At 37.3% G+C, this 18,310-nt stretch overlaps 2 protein-coding genes and 1 long non-coding RNA gene across 3 annotated transcripts; 2 read left to right on the top strand and 1 right to left on the bottom strand.

Annotated features, from left to right (window-relative positions):
• The first annotated feature begins 87 nt into the window (after positions 1–87).
• Positions 88–7,320, top strand: LOC112742313 (uncharacterized). The gene is made up of 2 exons (XR_011871638.1): positions 88–1,120; positions 6,889–7,320. It is a non-coding gene; the product is annotated as an uncharacterized lncRNA (long non-coding RNA).
• Positions 5,668–7,039, bottom strand: LOC112741694 (pathogenesis-related protein STH-2). Its single transcript, XM_025790765.2, has 2 exons — positions 6,856–7,039; positions 5,668–6,088 (listed from the first exon to the last, which is right to left on the bottom strand). Exons 1-2 carry the CDS (start codon positions 7,037–7,039, stop codon positions 5,790–5,792), a joined length of 483 nt encoding a protein of 160 aa, XP_025646550.1. The 3' UTR covers positions 5,668–5,789.
• A 9,893-nt stretch (positions 7,321–17,213) lies between the features above and the next one.
• Positions 17,214–18,310, top strand: LOC112742311 (uncharacterized). The gene is made up of 2 exons (XM_025791546.1): positions 17,214–17,547; positions 17,658–18,310. The coding sequence occupies exons 1-2, from the start codon at positions 17,214–17,216 to the stop codon at positions 18,308–18,310; spliced, it is 987 nt and encodes a 328-aa protein (XP_025647331.1).

Below are 18,310 nucleotides of genomic sequence, written 5' to 3'. Positions count from 1 at the left end.
TAAGTGTATTTTTAGTAGTCTATAATATTATGATTAATGGATGTGCCCTTGCCATAAAGTAGCGCGAAAAGGTTAACTTATTTTAGTGATCAATTCATTTCTTCACGTGTCACAACTCATAATACAAACAATTAGCAGAATTAATATTCTATTAGTTGCCACTTCAAAACTTTCTGGTCCTTTTGTACAAAATTCTAGGTGGTTTCTTCAAAGTTTGGTAGGAATAGTTACCCTCTTTTATTATATATACTTGAAAAAAAAAAAAAAAAAAAAAAAGAGGTCCAATGAGACGGCGGGTCGGAGGCCTAGGCGTGCTCCAGGTTACGATCCAACAGCCAAGGAAGCTGCTGCACCTGCGGATCTCGGGAACCTAGGGGTTGCGGCATCTAGTGCAGTGGTTGCACGAACATACCTGGTTGAGAGGAGAAATGGGTCGGCGGACTCAGAACTCGCGCGGCATACAGATCCGGGAGATGACCGTTGCGAGAACCGGGCTGGAGATCATCGGGGAGAAGGAGGCCGAGTTGGTCAGGGAAGTGTCGCGAGTCCGATGGCCCTTGCGTGCCAGCCGGTTGACAAACCGAGCGCCAGTTGTGGTGGACAGAACACAGCCCGATTACGGTTAAGCACGGTAGGGGAAGGAGGAGGCCGAATAGGGTATCATGGAAGAGGAGATGTTGGGCTTCCGAAAGCCAATACCAAAACATGTAACGGAAAGGAAGACGACCACAATGGTGAACCTGATGTAGGGGTAGGAAAGCCTGGCCCGGATACGAAAGCTCTTGTGGATAGGGAATCACCAGTGCCTTACGAAGAAGAGGGATATGGCGAAGAGGAGCGGGATTTGGAGGAGGACGCTCAGGTCAACTATCTGGAAGGCAGTGACAATCAGGTCAACTATGTGGAAGCCAGTGACAATGAGGGTCTAACTTTGGAGGAGCAACTGGTAGAAAACAAAATAACTTAGGACTTAGCAACAGAATCAGGAGCAGCTCTGTATGACGAAGAAGATGACATTATGGCGATCCTTCAGCAACAGAACGAAGAAATTGCTCGGAAAAAAAGGTTGGCGAAACAAAAGGCTAAGGCGAGGAGGAGCAGACCCAAAATTTCTAAAAAGGTGTGTAATAACTTATTGAAATGATTTTTGGCTCTTGGAATATTAGGGGATTGAGGGGGGATGGGAAGTTGAGGATGATAAAGGACTTGAAAAGAAACTTTAGATTAAACATGTTAGGCCTAGTGGAGACAAAAAGACAGCTAGTGACTAAATTTGATGTACAAAAAATTTGGGGTATTAGTTGTGCGGGATGGGATTTTGTTGAATCTAATGGTGCATCTGGTGGGTTGCTGCTAATATGGGACGATGATTTTTTTAAAATAAGAAATAGCCACAAAGGGGAGAGATGGATGTGTGTTGAAGGGGAATTGTTGAAATATAATTTTTATTGTGCTTTTATTCTGGTGTATGGGGCACATACCAGGCATGAGAAGCTTGTTATATAGGAGGAGTTAAGCTACATAGCTGGTTTATGCCAGGTCCCCTGCTGTTTCATGGGGGACTTTAATGAGATTGTACAGGTGGAAGAAAGACGTGGCACAAATAGCTTACCCCTGTCAGCCGATGATTTTAAGACTTGGATACATGACATGGGTGTGGTGGACTTGCCGATTACAGACCGGAAGTTTACATGGTTCAGAGGTCGATCATGTAGCTGTATTGATAGAGTTTTGGTTAGCCTGGAATGGCTTGAGAAATTTCCAGAGATGCGGATACGAGGGGGCCCTAGGGGTTTGTCTGACCATTGCTCTATTATAGTGGAAGACAGGGGGCAGAGAGATGGGCCGCGACCTTTCCGAAGCCTTGATTCGTGGTTTACGCATGAGGGGTTCCTGAGGATGGTAAAGGAGGAATGGAGAGGCTTAGGTGAGGCACAGTTTACAGATAAATTGAAGGCTATGACAGCTCCTCTGGGAAGATGGCATAAAGAGAACTTCGGGGAGATGGACAAGAAAATCATGAAGTTTGAGGAAGAGATAAAGAAGATTGATGATATGGTGGGTGATGGTGCCTATGATGGAACAATGGAGGCAAGAAGAAAGGCCCTAGTGACTTGCTGTGAGAAATGGTACGTTAGAAAGGAGATGCATTGGAAACAGATGTCGCGTTCTAGACATGCGAAGGACATTGATAAGAATACAAGATACTTCCACAATCTAGCCTCCGCAAGAAGGAGAAACAACAGGATTGACACTTTGCTCATTAATGGAAGAGTAGTAAGGAATCAAGCTCGGATTAAGATTGCGATCAGAGACTTCTACAAGAATTTGTATCATCAGGAGGCGTATCCTTTGGTGGGATTTAGGGACGGCTTGGTGGAAATGATTGTCGAGGATGATGCTGTGGCCCTAGAGGTACAACCGACACCTGAGGAGATTAAAGAAGCAGTATGGGATTGTGAATCATGCAAGGCGCCAGGAAGTGATGGATACAATATGAACTTTATAAAGAGGTGTTGGGCTGAAATTGGCTCTGATTTTACTGCGGCGGTGATGAATTTCTTCTTGACGTCCAAGCTACCGGCGGATGCGAATCTCACTTGGGTGGTGTTGGCCCCTAAGTTCACTGGCGCGAAGGAAATTAAAGACCTGAGACCGATCAGTATGGTAGGTTGTGTGTATAAAGTCATCTCGAAAATGCTGGTTAGAAGGATGCGAACAATTATGCCACGGCTGGTAGGCGAGACGCAGAGTGCTTTTGTCAAAGGACGGAAGATTCATGATGGGGCTCTTGTCGCTTGCGAAACTGTTCATTGGATGAAAATGACGAAGAAGGAAGGGGTAATAATAAAGCTAGACTTTCAGAAAGCATATGATAGAGTCAGGTGGAGTTTTGTAGACCTGGTGTTGCAAAAGATGGGATTCGGACAAAAATGGAGGAGTTGGATTATGGAGTGTCTAAGTACGGCTTATATGTCAGTGTTGATAAACAGATCGCCATCTAAGCCATTTAAGATGGAAAGAGGCTTGCGACAGGGAGATCCCTTATCTCCATTCCTATTTGTTCTGGTTGCTGACGTTCTACATTGGATGTTCGGGGAGGCGGTAAGAAATGGGCGTATCTCGCTGTTATTGGTGGGTAGAGATCATGTCGAGCTGTCTCATCTTCAATTTGCAGATGATACTGTCCTGTTCTGTCCCCCGGAGGAAGAAACTATAAAGAACTATAAGAGGCTACTGCGTTGCTTTGAGATTATGTCAGGGCTGTCTATAAATTTTGATAAGTCTAGCTTGATCCCTATTAATTGTGATGGTCAGTGGGTACATCGTATGTCTAGAGTGCTGGGCTGCCAGATAGCCTCCCTCCTGGTGAAATACTTGGGGATTCAACTAGGAGCGAACCCGAGGTTGGTGAAGACTTGGAAGCCCATTGTAGACAAAGTGGAGCATAAGCTGAGTATGTGGAAGGCTAAGGTTCTCAATAAAGCTGGTAAGCTGGTGCTAATTAAATCCGTCTTGAACAGTTTGCCAGTCTATTATTTGAGTTTGTATAAAATGCCGAAGGCAGTTGCAGAGAAATTGATTTCCCTACAAAGAAGGTTCCTATAGAGTAAGGAGGATGGTAGGCTTGGTATGGCAATGGTTAGGTGGGAGGTGGTACAGGCTCCCAAAAAGTTAGGGGGTTTAGGTGTTGGGGATGCTGTGGTGCGTAACTCAGCCCTTCTCTTTAAGTGGTGGTGGCGCTTCTCCAAGGAGGATTGTCCCTTATGGAAGAAGGTGGTATGCTCGTATAATAACCTCAACCCCAATGTGATGTTATCTACTCAGGTGTTGCCTACTCGGGGGGGCCATGGAAGGATATTTCCAACTGCAGTTTAAGGATCAACAAGTAAGACAGAAGATGATTAATGGGCTGTCTATGGAGATTGGCGATGGGAGAGGAACTCGATTTTGGGAGGATGTATGGCTGCGTGGTGGGTCCCTCAAAGATCTTTTTCCGCGACTCTTCTCAGTTTCAAACCAAAGAGGATCCGTTATAGGGGATTGTGGGTTCTGGGACGGGATAGAGTGGAGATGGAACTTCCAATGGAGGCGACAGCTTTTCCAATGGGAGTTGGACTTACTGAACCAGTTGCATGAAACATTGAGATTGGTTAATCTTGTATATGACAAAGAGGATAAGGTTGTATGGAAATTTGATAAACATGGTGTATTTTCTACTAACTCCTTCGTGCAAGTGATGCAGGTGGAAACGCTTTCGGAGGATATAGCGAGCTACAGCTTTACTAGGACGGTGTGGAAGGGTCTAGTCCCACCTAGAGTTGAATTGTTCATCTGGTTCGCTTTGACTGGAAGGATCAATACGAAGGAGAGGCTAAGTCGGCTGAGAGTGGTTAACCAGGATGATGTTGCCTGTGTCTTGTGTAATGAAGGTGTTGAATCTGGGTACCACTTATTTCTTGGTTGTGGATTTTCATGGCAGGTCTGGTGCGCATGGTTGTCCTTTGTTGGAAGGCACTGGGCGTGCCCAGGAACTCTAAAGGAACATTTTTAAAGTTGGACAGAGTTATTAACCAGTAAGGAGGAACGTAAGAGGTGGATGGTATTCTTCTGTACAATTATCTGGAACATCTGGTTAGAAAGGAATCGGCGAATTTTTCAGAATAAGGGAACAGGGGTTGATGATATCATCTACTAGTCCTCCGTGAACTATAAGGAGTGGATAGGAGTGGATCCCTTCTGTTGTTGATGGCAATGCCAAAGATGACAGGGGGTTTCAAAATTTAATTTCGTATAGTTTCTTTGTCTAGTTCTGTTTGTACCTTTTGCTCCACTTGTTGTGTTGAACTTGTCATTTCAAAAAAAAATTATATATACTTGATTAGATTTTGTCTCTACATGCTATGGCATTTGGTGATTAGTTCAGGTGCTAATTTAACCTCTTTATTATGATTTATGCTCTCTAATAATTCTCACATAAATTCAAATATATCTTTGCCTTCACCATAATGAATTATATATAGCATATATAGAAAATTATGGTGAAGCATTCACAATGTCACACGGTTCTAAGGGTGGACCAAGAGACAACCTCGGACATTACAAAAATGTTTGGTAACCAAAGAAAATCAGCTAAAAATAGTCATAACTTACTTTATTTAGCATTCATTAATTGTTGCGATAATTAATGAATACTAAATAAGACAAGTTCTGACTGTTTTTTTTTTGTCTACCTAGCATTACCCTGAGATTATCATGCTTTTGTCTTATTATTCTTGCAAGGTGTTTAATGTCTAAAATTACTTCCCCACAAAAAAATGGATTTAATTCAATATTTATTATTAAATGTATGAGTAAAAAAACTTTATATATATATAAATATATTTTCTAGTAAAAAACATTTGACTCAACCATCCTCTAACAGTAAATGTTGTAGTAAAGGAAAACAAACGTCTTATATCCAAAACAATGTTGAATTACCTAATAGTCTGAATTATAGTAATTAACCATGATTGAACATTGTTCTAAACCTTGGTTCTTTGGTATACGTTTTGGATCATAGCATAAGCTTTATGAGTTGCACAAGAATTCGGCAGATTTAGCTAGAGAGTTATGTATGTGATGCTGTTGGTTTATAAAATATAATCTTCATCAACTCATTGTCACTAATAAAAAAATACAAATATTTTGCCAAACCCACATGAGAAGCGAGGACTTATTAAGAATTAAATTCTATAAAAGAAAAATGGAATACATCATCTCTTATATATAATAATTAAATAAAATAATTAAGCATAAATTTGTGGATTCTCCAATAGGTAGGCTTCCACAACCCTACAAATTCCAATGGAGCTTTCTCTCCCTTCCTTTACTTCTTCCTCCTTAATTTCAGCATCACCTATGGCATTGTATTTGCTAGTCATTTTACATATGCAACCTCCATCACTAGTGGCCTCAAAATTCACCTCATAAGCTATAGACTCAAGCTTTTCTCCCAATGGATCCCCTTCAATCATAGTGTATTTGCACACCAGGTTTTCCTTATCAACCACATCAATCCTGTGTTTTAGATATTTGAAGGGGATAGCTGCATAAGAGAAACATTAACCAGGAGTTATAATATAATCAAGCACATATGGAATAAATTAAATAAATAAAATATGAATACTATACATAATGTCTTTTTTTTTTATGATTATTAAGCGATATTATGTAAGATATTTTCTAATTAATTTGTAAATTTATACACTAATTTTTCCTAAATTTTAGCTAGATATGTCACACTCAACGCTGTTCTATTTTAAAAAATGTGATACTATAATTTGATTTATTTTTAGTATTTTGTGAAAGTGAAAAAAATTTAAAAAGCATGATTTTTTTATTTTAAAATTTTTGAAGGAAAAAAAAGTAATAAGGAAAAGCTAATCAAACCTAACCCTAAGCATAAGAAAGGCTAGTATTGGCATAACAAATTAAATAGTAATATAGTAGTGTTACATGTAATAATATTAACTAATCAAATTATTGTATATATAGTGATAGTTTGGATTGACTTTTTTGGTGAAAAAAGTTTTTTTTTTTTAAAATAAAATATTTTTATTCAGTTTAAAAACTATTTAGATACGTCTTTAAAAAATATATTTTTATTAAAAAAAAGTAAATTATTTGTTTTTTCTAAAAATTAGTAATATCTTTTTTTTTTTTAATATTTTTAATACTTAAATTTTTTTTTAAAAGTCCATTCAAGTATGAAATAATTTTTGTCTGTTAAAAAAAATTTTTAAAAAATAAAAATATAAGTATTTTTTTTAAAAAATAAATCCAAATTGATCCATATGATGTCTTTTTGCTAACCTTGTGCAAAGTTAACTTGTTCAATGGTTCCAGCTTCTCCATCTCCTTGGATAATGGTGACATCTTTAATCAACTGTGGTAATAGCTTTGGAAGCAAAGTACTTGAGTCTGTGATCAAGCCCTTGAAAAGGCGTGGCGGAGCAACAGAGGAACAATACTCATGTGTGAATGTTGTGACACCCATTATTATTGAAGAAATCACATATAAGATCAATATTCAAGGGTGTGATGAGTTTTGGATTCTGATGAGAACGAAGACTACTTTATTGTTTTAATTTATAGCCTAAGATTAAGGTCTAGTAGTAGTAGTAGTTCTACCGTTTGAAGCTAAGTAGGTATACAAACTGAAAAAAAAAATTATTGGTGATTAAAGTTGACCTTTCTGGATGAAGTAGTAGTAGGTTGATCAATTTTGTGGAAACTGAAAAAAGAAAAATAATTAGTGCTTAGCTATTATTTAGAAAACGGTGTTCAATATTAGTGGCTGATAAGTTTTTCTTCTTTTGAAAAAAAAAAAAAAAAAAAAATATATATATATATATATATATATATATATATATATATATATATATATATATATATAAATTACCCATATTTTCCTATAAGATGTATTAAACAAACTTATGCAACACATATGGGCTGCTATAATTGGCAGAACAAGTCATTTGCCAACAATTTAGACTTGGCTTTTGTTCAAGAATAGTGCATTACCTACCTTGATAATGTGAGGATAGTTTTTTCATCCAACTAAAGAATCAAGATTGGTTGGATTATCTTCATAGGTTATATTTCAATTTTCATTATTATTATTATTATTATTATTATTATTATTATTATTATTATTATTTTGCATTGATATCTAAACTCTATGATAGTGTTTGTTTTGAGATATTAGGACGAAAATTGAGAGATTGACACTCAATATTATGTTTGTTAGTCTAAAGATTGGTATTAAAATTTCAGTCTTTGTCTTAAAAATTTCAGTATTTTAATACTTCTAAAAAATGGAGACACATAGGACTAAAATTCTTAAAGACGGAAACTGAAATTTTAATAACATTTTTTACCTAAAATACTCTGATTTCAATTAATTAATTTCAACGTTACTGTTTGTGCAAATTAAATTAGAGCGTCATTCTTATTTCAATTTATATTTTTCACTTTACATCAAACACAATATTAAAAGGAAAAGCTTAGGGGCCAGCAACTTTGTTAAATTCTGACCAGCATGTAACCAACAAAGAAAAGTGAGTCATTGGATGAAATTTCACACCATTAAAACCATCATTAATGACTATTTGATGGCTATAAATCACAAAATTGTTGGTCCCTAACATTCCTCATATTAAAATTCAATCTTTATTTCTCGGTCTCTCTTTCAAACGTTACCTATGATAATTCAGTTTGAGAAATTAAAATATTCTTTTTCAGTTAACTTTTTTTTTCTTTACTATAGTTGAAATCATAAATTTATGAATCACTCATATCCAACCTAGTATAATTTGAATCACAATAAGATTTGAACCAATTTGAAACAAGGAATAATATAGTGAAAGAAAGGAATATAATGAAAAAGAGCCAAACATAACTTCATTCTTTATCCCTTAACACAGCATTATTATTTAGCCTAATCATGTTAACAGAAATAAAATACAGTAGAAATTAATTTGCATGAGATCAGAGTAATGATTGTGACAGTGACACAACCAATGGAATATGGAATCACACCAAAGACTTTGCCATATGCATGTTGTTGGATACATAAGACACATAAATCTTAATGTTACATATGCTTTTTAATAATTAGCACGTCTATGTGGAAACTTTGTCTCACTAGGGAAGAAGGAATTATTCAAAGGAAAGTTTTGCTGTCATTGTGTTTCATCCTTATCCACTTTGGGTACCTTTTATTTTCTTCTTCTTTTTTGTCCCAAGATAACATATGAATTCCATTGATGAAAATTCATTACAATAGATCTCATTGGCTTTATTTGCAGTATCTAAAGGTGTTTCGTCGATAAACGCTCTCTATTAATTAAAGAGGGTTATAGTTTTCGTTAATTAAATAAATTTTTATTTTTTATTTATTATATTTTATAATAATTCAACTTTAAAATTAGAATTTATTATAATTTAAAATTTATGATAGTTTTTATTTTTAATTATAATTTAATTTTAGAAAAACATTACCATTAACATAAAATAGTAATTTACTTGTTTCAGATTAGCATTGACTCTAGAAATCTAGGCCCTGTATAAACTTGTTACGTGGTAGCCATAAGCTCCAAATTACAATTACTATGTAATTAGAAAATTTAAGAATAGAGAAAAACGTTTATTGTATATTTGAATATAATAAATTGAAACGCAGCCGTTGAGAGTTCAGAGCAAATAGTTGTTGGTCATAAAGTTGGAATCTTAGAGATTTAAAACTCGGGCTAAAAATAGTCAAGAGAAGTGTAGCCATTGGAGGGATTAGTTCGGGTTAACTGTTTGAAAGTGACCCGCTTCCGTCTTGTTTCAGGTTGGATCGGGTCTATGGCCCTACACACGACCAAAAACCAATATCACAATGTTCCAACAAAAAATCAATCAGTAAGGACATAAGGTTGGGGCTTTATCGTCAAATAAAAAGAAAATAAAAACACAACAAAAAAAAAAGGTTTTTTTATTGAAATAAATAAGAAAAATTCATTATTTTTCTAAATACACACCAATGAAAATTATTATCTAAATGCGTAGTACCATTTCTCAGCCATCACCCATAAAATGGGTTTAGCCTCCAACTCAAGCAAGGCGCCCACGAATTGGACCAGGGTACCATTATGAGCCAGGCGCCCAAGAAATGGGCATTTAAGGCAGCGCACCTACGAATTGGGCCATTTTTTAGGAGGTACAAACGAAATGGCAATAAGTAGTATACTATTTACTCCACATTATTGTATCATATATCCTTTTGAAATTACAATAATGTGCACTACAAATAATTTATGTACACTACTTATCTATCATTGACACTAATTTTCCGTAGTAAAAAGAATAGAATAGCTATGCACATGCATAATCTTAGTTATACGGTGCATATGTTTGAGATGATGTCACAAAATCAAATTAATTGACTTTTCTACCTTGGTCCAATTCGTGCCCATTTCTTGGGCGCCTGACGCATAATGGCACCCTAGCCCAATTCGTGAGTGCCTTGCTTGAGTTGGAGGCTAAATCCATTTCGTGGGTGGTGACCAAGAAATGGTGCTGCGCATTTAGATAATAATTTCCATTAGTGCGTATTTAGGGAAATAATGAATTTTCTTTATTTATTTCAATAAAAAGGCCCAAAATAAAATATCGATATCTGAGATGAAAAGAAAGGTAGTTGTAATTTTGGTTTACTCCTCGGTTATTTGGTTATGATTAAATTATAATTCTTGAATTTTTTTTTTTTGGTTGCCCACGGTATCTTCCATCCTGACAGGTCAAGGACTAATTCGTCACGGATCTAAGCTCCATTTAAGGGTGTGCCGCTGGCCAATGGGTTGCTGCATGCATAAGGCGGGATTCGAACCCCCGGCCCCGACACTTACTTAAGCGGACGAGTGAGCTGACCACTTGACCAACCCAAGTTGATTTTTTTTTCTTGAATATTTTTTAAAAAAAAAGAAACAAAGCTATATTAAGTAGAGAGGCCCAAAATGTCATGTTGGACCTGGTTACAAATCTGAGATTGTGTTTCCTCCAACCACACAACATTTGGTCTGATAAGAATTATGTTAGCTAGTGTATATGCAACTAAGTTTTCATCTCTTTTCACATGTGAGATTTATAAGTTCTAAAGCTATACAAAAGGGCTTTACTATTAGAAACAATCGGCCTAAAAGGATTATCCTTTATATATGTATCTAGTAAAGTAGTATTTGTATGTTATCAGAATACTAAAAAAAAAACTTGTATGTTATCAGATTTTAAAGTAAGGTCCAAAAAATAGTCTTGTCTAACAAAATCTAGGCCCAAAAAGACAGCAGTAGCCTCTGCTTACCTATCAGAGAGAACGGTTGGGAGAAGAAACATGGCTGCAGCGACAACCTCTCCGTGGTGGTTGCAGACAATGACGCCTCCCCGTGAAAAAGGTTGGTGGTGGTGCAGTCCAAAACGCGAGGCTATGGCTTCCTGAAGGCGGAGATCTTAGCGTTGCCAGAGAAGAAATTGTGGAGGTTATAGCAGCGGTGAACTTGGAGAACTGTTGCTGCGTATCCAATGCTGCATGTTCAAGTAATTTGGTCTCATTCTTGAAAAGAAAATGATTCCTCTCAAACCAAATTTGATGAAGGCAATAAAAGAATAAACCTATGTGTTCCTTTCCAATTTTGTAGAACATATGGGTTACCCAATATTGTAAAGAAAATGTTATGTGAATTGGCTGATCGAAGCGTAAATGGGGAACTGAACCAGAAACACTTAGGGTGTGTGTGGTTGGAGGGAATATAAGTGCATTCTCAAGAATTTTGAGATGGGAATATCTTATTTTCATGTTTGGTTCAAAGTTTAAAAAATTATTTTTGGTATGTTTTATTGCAAGAAATTTAATTACCACCAATTTAATTCTTATCTTCTCCATGGTTATCTTCAATTCCAATGGAATGGAATGTGTATAACAATATAAAAAGACTAAAATGCCCTTTAACTCTAATCCTCTTTTTTTAGATTTTTCACTCATTTCACAAAAAATCAAATCCTAGCAGAGCAACTCCTCCATGGAAACAAAACCCTAGCCAATTTTTTTCCCGAATTTATAGAGGCTCCACTGACGTCGGTGCCGCCTCGTCGCTGATCTGGATTCGCACAACCACCGAGCTTCTTATTCTAGAAGGAAGATTCACTATCAACCGTTCGCGTTCGTGTTCATCATCACATCTCACCTCCGTTCGTGTTCGCGTTCGTGTTTGTGCTCGTGCTTGCATCTGGCCTCTCTCCTTCGTCTGAGCTCGGTTGCTCGCGCATCTCTCGCCTTCGTCTCTGTTCAAGTTGTGCTTCCTGTTCGTGTCGTCTCCCTCGCCCCTCTCCCTCCTCGCATCTTCCTGTTCCTGTTGATCTTTTTCAAGCACAGGTTTGTTCTAGGTTTAAAATATTGGAATTAGAATGTACTTGGAATTGGAATTGGAATGTGTTTTATTGTTTGAATGAAATTGGAATTGAAATAATTTTCTAGATCCATTTCAATTTGTCTAAACAATTGTTCTAGGTTTTTTCAACCTTATGTATGTACTTGGAATTGGAATGTGATTTCAGTTTTTAATTTGTTTGGAATTGGATTGTGATTTGAGTTTTAGTTCTGACCTCATTGATTATTGTATCCTTAATTCTTTTGTTACACATTTCATATAAAATACCAGTGATGAATTGGATTGAAACTTGATATATGCTTTATCTCCATTTTTAATTATAATTTCTTTCAATAAATTTTATGCAGGAAATTTATCCTGACATTGGAGATTACTCGCTAGAATTTTATTATTATTTGTGGTTTTATTATTATTATAAAGTTATGTGCTTGTTGTTTGGCTGCATTATCTAGGGAATATTTTGTATGATTGCATTATCTAATGAATATTTTTTAGGGGTATTTTAGTAAATTTAAAAAAAATTAAAATTAATAATAATTTAATTAAAGATATTTGTTATTAGGGGTATTTTAATAAATTTAAAAAAATATTCCTTAGATAATGCAGCCATACAAAATATTCCTTAGATAATGCAGCCAAACAACAGGCACAGAACTTTATAATAATAATAAAACCACAAATAATAATAAAATTCTAGCGAGTAATCTCCAATGCCAAGATAAATTTTCTGCATAAAATTTATTGCAAGAAATTATAATTAAAAATGGAGATAAAGCATATATCAAGTTTCAATCAAATTCATCACTGATATTTTATCTATCAACAATTCATCACTGGTATTTTATATGAAATGTGTAACAAAAGAATTAAGGATACTAGAATCAATGAGGTCAAAACTGAAATCACATTCCAATTCCAAGTACATACATAAGGTTGAAAAAACCTAGAACAATTGTTTAGATGAATTAAAATGGATCTAGAAAATTGTTTCAATTTCAATTTCGTTGAAACAATAAAACACATTCCAATTCCAAGTACATCCCAATTCCAATATTTCAAACTTAGAATATACCTGTGCTTGAAAAAGATCAACAGGAACAGGAAGATGCGAGGAGGGAGAAGGGCGAGGGAGACGACATGAACAAGAAGCACAACTCGAGCACAACCGAGCTCAGACGAAGGAGAGAGGCCAGACGCAAGCACGAACATGAACGGAGGTGAGATGTGATGATGAACACGAACACGAACGGTTGATAGTGAATCTTCCTTCTAGAGTAAGGAGCTCGGTGGTTGTGCGAATCCAGATCAGCGACGAGGCGGCGCTGACGTCGGTGGAACCTCCATGAATTTGGAGAAAAAATTGGCTAGGGTTTGGTTTTCATGGAGGAGGTGCTCTGCTAGGGTTTGGTTTTTTGTGAAAAATCTGAAGGAAGAGGGTTAGAGTAAAAGGGCACTTTAGTCCTTTTACTTTGTTATACACATTACAGTAAAAGGGCACTTTAGTCCTTTTACTTTGTTATACACATTCCATTTCCATTAGAATTAAAGATAACCATGGAGAAGATGGGAATTAAATTGGTGGTAATTGAATTTCTTGGAATAAAACATACCTAGGAATAATTTTTTAAATCTTGAACCAAATATGGGAATAAGATATTCCCACCTCAAAATTCCTGGGAATATACTTGTATTCCCTCCAACCACGCACACCCTTAGCCTAATCGCAATGTAAGAAAAGGTGAATGGTTGATTCTTCATATTCCCAGCACTGTTGGCATAAAGCTAAGCAATTAATCCTTCACCGCTGCAGGGTAAGCTTTGTGGGAAGAGAATTATGAAGGAGTTTCTACATAAAATTCAGCTTTCTTGGTGGGGTTTTAGTCTGCCAAAATTGTTTCCAGTTAATGATAGCTGCTAGGTTGTTTCCCCCACTATGTCTGAGCTTGCTATCGGACCAACTGGTATACACTTTTAACCTGAAACTCTCCATTGTTATATTTCCAATAAAATGTGTCTTGTTGCCCCTGTATGTCGATTGGAATGGCTAGAATTTTGTCTGTCTCAAAGGAAAGAAAACTATTCTGAGTAACGTTATGGTTCCATGATTTGTCTATTGAGTTAGTAAGATTATCCACTACAGCTTGTGAATCCATATCTGACAGATTACTCCATGCTTTAAAACCATTCTGATTAGGCAGCCATGGATCACCCCATATTCTAATCGTTTTCCCTGTGCCAACCCTCCAGAGACCTTCTAGCTTTACGACACCCACTTAGAGCCATATATACTCTGCCAGGTATAGCTAGGGTTGTGTCATATATCTGAATCAGTGAAGAGTTGACATGGATAATATTTGGCTTTCAAGGTCATTGCAGCTAGAGAATTTGGCGATTTAATAAGCCTCCAGTCTTGTTTAGCAAGTAATGCATGATTGAAGGCTTTGAAACTCCTGAACCCTAAACCTCCATCTGCTTTAGCTATACATAGTTTATTCCATGCAACTCAATGAACCTTTCGGTGACCTTTGTCGGTTACCCTAGTAGAACCTACTAACCATATCCTCCAAGTGATTACATAAACTCGTGAGAAGTTTGAAGCAACTCATGATGTAAGAGGGAATGGACTGTACGACCGATTTAATCAAAACTTCTTTGCCCACCTTTGATAGAGCATTCTCTTTCCAACCTTTTAGCTTCTTCCAGACTCATTCTTGGATAAAATCAAATACTTGTTTCTTAGAGCGACCTACTACTGTAGGAAGCCCCAGGTATTTAGAGTAATGTTCGACAACCTTAATGTTCAACCAATCTTGGATAAGCATTTGTCTGGGAGGAGGTATATTTTGGCTAAACAAAATCTCTGATTTCTCCAAGTTGACCCTCTGACCTAAAGCCAATTAGTAGGACGTGAGAATTTTCATCATGGTAGCAATGTTGTGATCAGTGGATTGTAAGAAAAGTATGTTGTCATCTGTAGAGAACAGATGTGTGATCTCTGGCACAATCTGGCTATTTGATCCCGCAAATTGTGTTTCTCTCTTGGGCTCATCGTAGAAGTCCTAAAAATACTTCTGCACAACAGTGTTTTTAAATGGCGGTTATGGCAGCGCCATAACGGTATGGCGTGGTGGGTTTTGATCCTGCCACCATTTACTGGGCGCCACGATGGGGTTATAACGGGGGCGCCATGGCGGCCGCAATTGCGGTGGTGCCATGGTGGGATGCAATCAATATGGCGGAAATAGCGGGGTGTTTCAGATTTTCCAAAAAAAATTGAGGGTATTTTGGGTAATTTAATAAACCTAAGTCAGATCCCACTAACCCTAATTTTCAGCCCCTCATTCATAACTCCCTCATCTTCCTCTTGTTAAAAAAAAACCCTTTCTTCGTCTCTGTTCTCTCATCTCTGCAACCCAGATTTCTTCACCACGCTGCCATTCATCGCCGCCGCTCATCTAGCCACCCGTCGCGCCGCCCAACGCGCCGCCCGTCTCTGTTCTCTCAACACTGCTGCTCATCACCTATTCACACTGCTGGTTCGTGCCCCTTCTTCTCTGCTCCTATCTTTTTCTTTCCTCTCTTTTCTGCTGCCCATTCTTTCTCAATAATCAGTGACATTCTTTCTCAATAATAATCAGTGACAGTGTTAAACTTCTCCTCCTCCATTTTTTTCCATTCAGTATACAATGTCCACTTTTAGACAAGCCCTTGATTCTAATGCTCCTACCCCTGCTTCTGCTGGTCCTACTGTTGGTGCTACCCCTGTTGGTCCCGCTCCCCCTGCTCCTGTCCGTTCCAATAGAGTTGACCCAGACTGGAAATATATTAGTACGGTAGAAGAAGGAAATACCAATGACAGCGTATATACTTTTTGTGAAAAAATTATGAAAGGAGGCATCACACGGGCAAAAGAGCACTTAATGATCAAGTTTGGAAATGTTGCTGGATGTAAAATGGTTCCAAAAGATGTTATTGCTGAATTATGGGAGTATTACCATCAGAAAAAAAATCGAGGAAGACAAAGTGCCACCCCGGAAAACACCGAAGAACAGAGTGTCAATGCTAGGGAACTTGACTTAGAGAGTTTGGGGTTCATATTTTCGGAGGAAGATGCTTAAGGGATTGATGAACCTCATAATCCAGCTCCAATGGCAGCAATTAGAGGGCATGCAAGTAGTGCTAGAGGGGGTGCAACTAGCATGAGAGGTCCAATGGACTTGTTTGTTAGAAAACCTGAAACTGCCATTGCAAGAAATAAAAAGAGAGAAATTGAGGCAACAGAACATTAAGGAAGCATGTAATAAGGAAGCAGTTCGTAGAGTTCATCGATACATAGTACGGTGGTTCTACCAAGCTGGGATTCCATTGAACCCAGTAAAGTTGAAGAGTTTTCAAGAAATGTTGTGGGCTGTTGGAAGCTTTGGTCCCAATTTATCTGCTCCCAGTTATCATGCTCTAAGGGTTTCGCTGCTTAATGAGGAGTTGGATTACACCAAAGAATTGTTGAAGGGTCATAAAGAACAATGAGAAAAGTATGGTTGCTCTATTATGTCAGATGCTTGGACGGATAAAAGGCAAAGGAGCATTATTAATTTTCTTGTAAACTCTCCAGCTAGGACAATATTTTTGAAGTCTATTGATGCTTCTAATTATGTGAAGACTGGTGAGAAATTATTTGAGCTTCTTGATGATGTTGTCCAGGAAATTGGTGAGCACAACGTTATTCAAGTTGTAACTGATAATGGGAGTAATTATGTTCTTGCCGATAAGTTACTGATGGAGAAAAGGCCAAATTTGTTTTTGGACTCCTTGTGCTGTCCACTAGTTGGATTTGATGCTTGAGGACATTGGGAAGTTACCATTAATTCAAAAAACCATAAAAAGGGCCATTTCGTTGGTTAGCTTCACTTATAGTCACTCTAGCACGTTAGCTATGTTGAGACACTTCACAAATGGCAAGGAGTTGGTAAGGCATGCAGTCACCCGATTTGCCACTTTATTTCTCTCTTTGGAAAGGCTTTATGAGGAGAAAGGAAATTTGAGAAGAATATTCACCTCGGATGAATGGGCAAAGAATAAATTGTCAAAGGAGGCAAAGGGGAGGGAGGCAACAAAGATTGTTATCATGCCCTCTTTTTGGAATCATGTCAAGTACACCCTTAAGATTATGGGCCTCTTATTCGGGTGCTTAGACTTGTTGATGGAGAGAAGAAGCCACCAATGGGATATATTTATGAAGCAATGGAGAAGGCAAAGGAATGCATCATGAAAACATTTCTTAATGATGAGAGCAAGTACAATGATGTTTTTAAAATCATTGACAATAGATGGAATTGCCAACTTCATCGTCCGTTGCATGCAGCCGGTCATTTTCTAAATCCCGAGTTGTTTTATGATAACCCTCGGATTGAGCTGGATTTAGAAGTTACAAAGGGGTGGTTTGAGTGCATCACTAGATTGGTGCCAAGTCAAGTTGTGCAACAGAAGAGATTGGAGGAGCAAGCATTATACAAGGCCGGCTATGGACTTTTTGGATTAGATTTTACAAAATCTCAAAGGAAAAAGATTTCACTTGGTAAGATTGTTATAAATTTTACAAAGCTTTATAAATTTAGTTCGATTAAAGGCTTAGAAAAATTTACTTTAATTTTATAGCATTTTGGTGACGGACATATGGGCATGAAGCTCCAAACATGCGAGACCTTGCTATCAAGATCTTGAGCTTGACTTGTAGTACTTCTGGATGTGAGCGCAATTGGAGTATATTTGAGCACATTCATACTAAGAAAAGAAATAGGCTTGATCGTGAAAGGATGGAGAGTTTAGTCTTCATAAAGTATAACCAACAACTCATCAAGAGGTACAACCTTAAAGATGAAGTTGACCCTATTGCACTCAATGATATTAATGTGTGTAATGAGTGGTTAGTGGGAGAAATTAGGACTGCCACCTTTCGAGATGATAGTGTGGATGATGATGCTGATTTGGTTCATCAAGATGACAACACTTTGAGTTGGAACCTTATTTTTGAAGCAATGGGAGGACATGAGCCTACAACAAATACTAGAAGACAACAAAATAGAAAAAGAAAAGAACCTACAACTGCAAGAGGTGGTGCAAAGGGTGGACCAAGTGGGTCTAAGGCTTCAAAAAAAGGAAAAGGAAAGGCAGTAATTATGGAAGAGGAAGAACCAGAATTTGAAAATGAAGAGGATTCTGAAAATGAAGAAGAACAAGAAGAGGAGATTCAATTCAATGATACCGAATCAGAGGATGATGAGGGGACAGAGGGACATGATAATAATTGTGTTAATTTGGATGAATTTAATGAGAGCTAG

This window comes from Arachis hypogaea, chromosome 14 (genome assembly GCF_003086295.3).
Source record: "Arachis hypogaea cultivar Tifrunner chromosome 14, arahy.Tifrunner.gnm2.J5K5, whole genome shotgun sequence".
NCBI classification, from domain to species: Eukaryota; Viridiplantae; Streptophyta; class Magnoliopsida; order Fabales; family Fabaceae; genus Arachis; species Arachis hypogaea.
The sequence above is the reverse complement of the archived record's forward strand: the minus strand, read 5'-3'. Positions and strand labels throughout refer to the sequence as shown.

What these genes read in the sequence shown, in the direction of transcription:
- LOC112742311 (XM_025791546.1), top strand. Translation starts at nt 17,214, where the DNA reads ATGGAGAAGGCAAAGGAATGCATCATGAAAACATTTCTTAATGATGAG. An exon ending in AAGGAAAAAGATTTCACTTG is followed by an intron (nt 17,548 to 17,657) that starts GTAAGATTGTTA and finishes ATGGGCATGAAG; the next exon opens with CTCCAAACATGCGAGACCTT.
- LOC112741694 (XM_025790765.2), bottom strand. Translation starts at nt 7,039, where the DNA reads ATGGGTGTCACAACATTCACACATGAGTATTGTTCCTCTGTTGCTCCG. An exon ending in ACAAGTTAACTTTGCACAAG is followed by an intron (nt 6,089 to 6,855) that starts GTTAGCAAAAAG and finishes TCTCTTATGCAG; the next exon opens with CTATCCCCTTCAAATATCTA.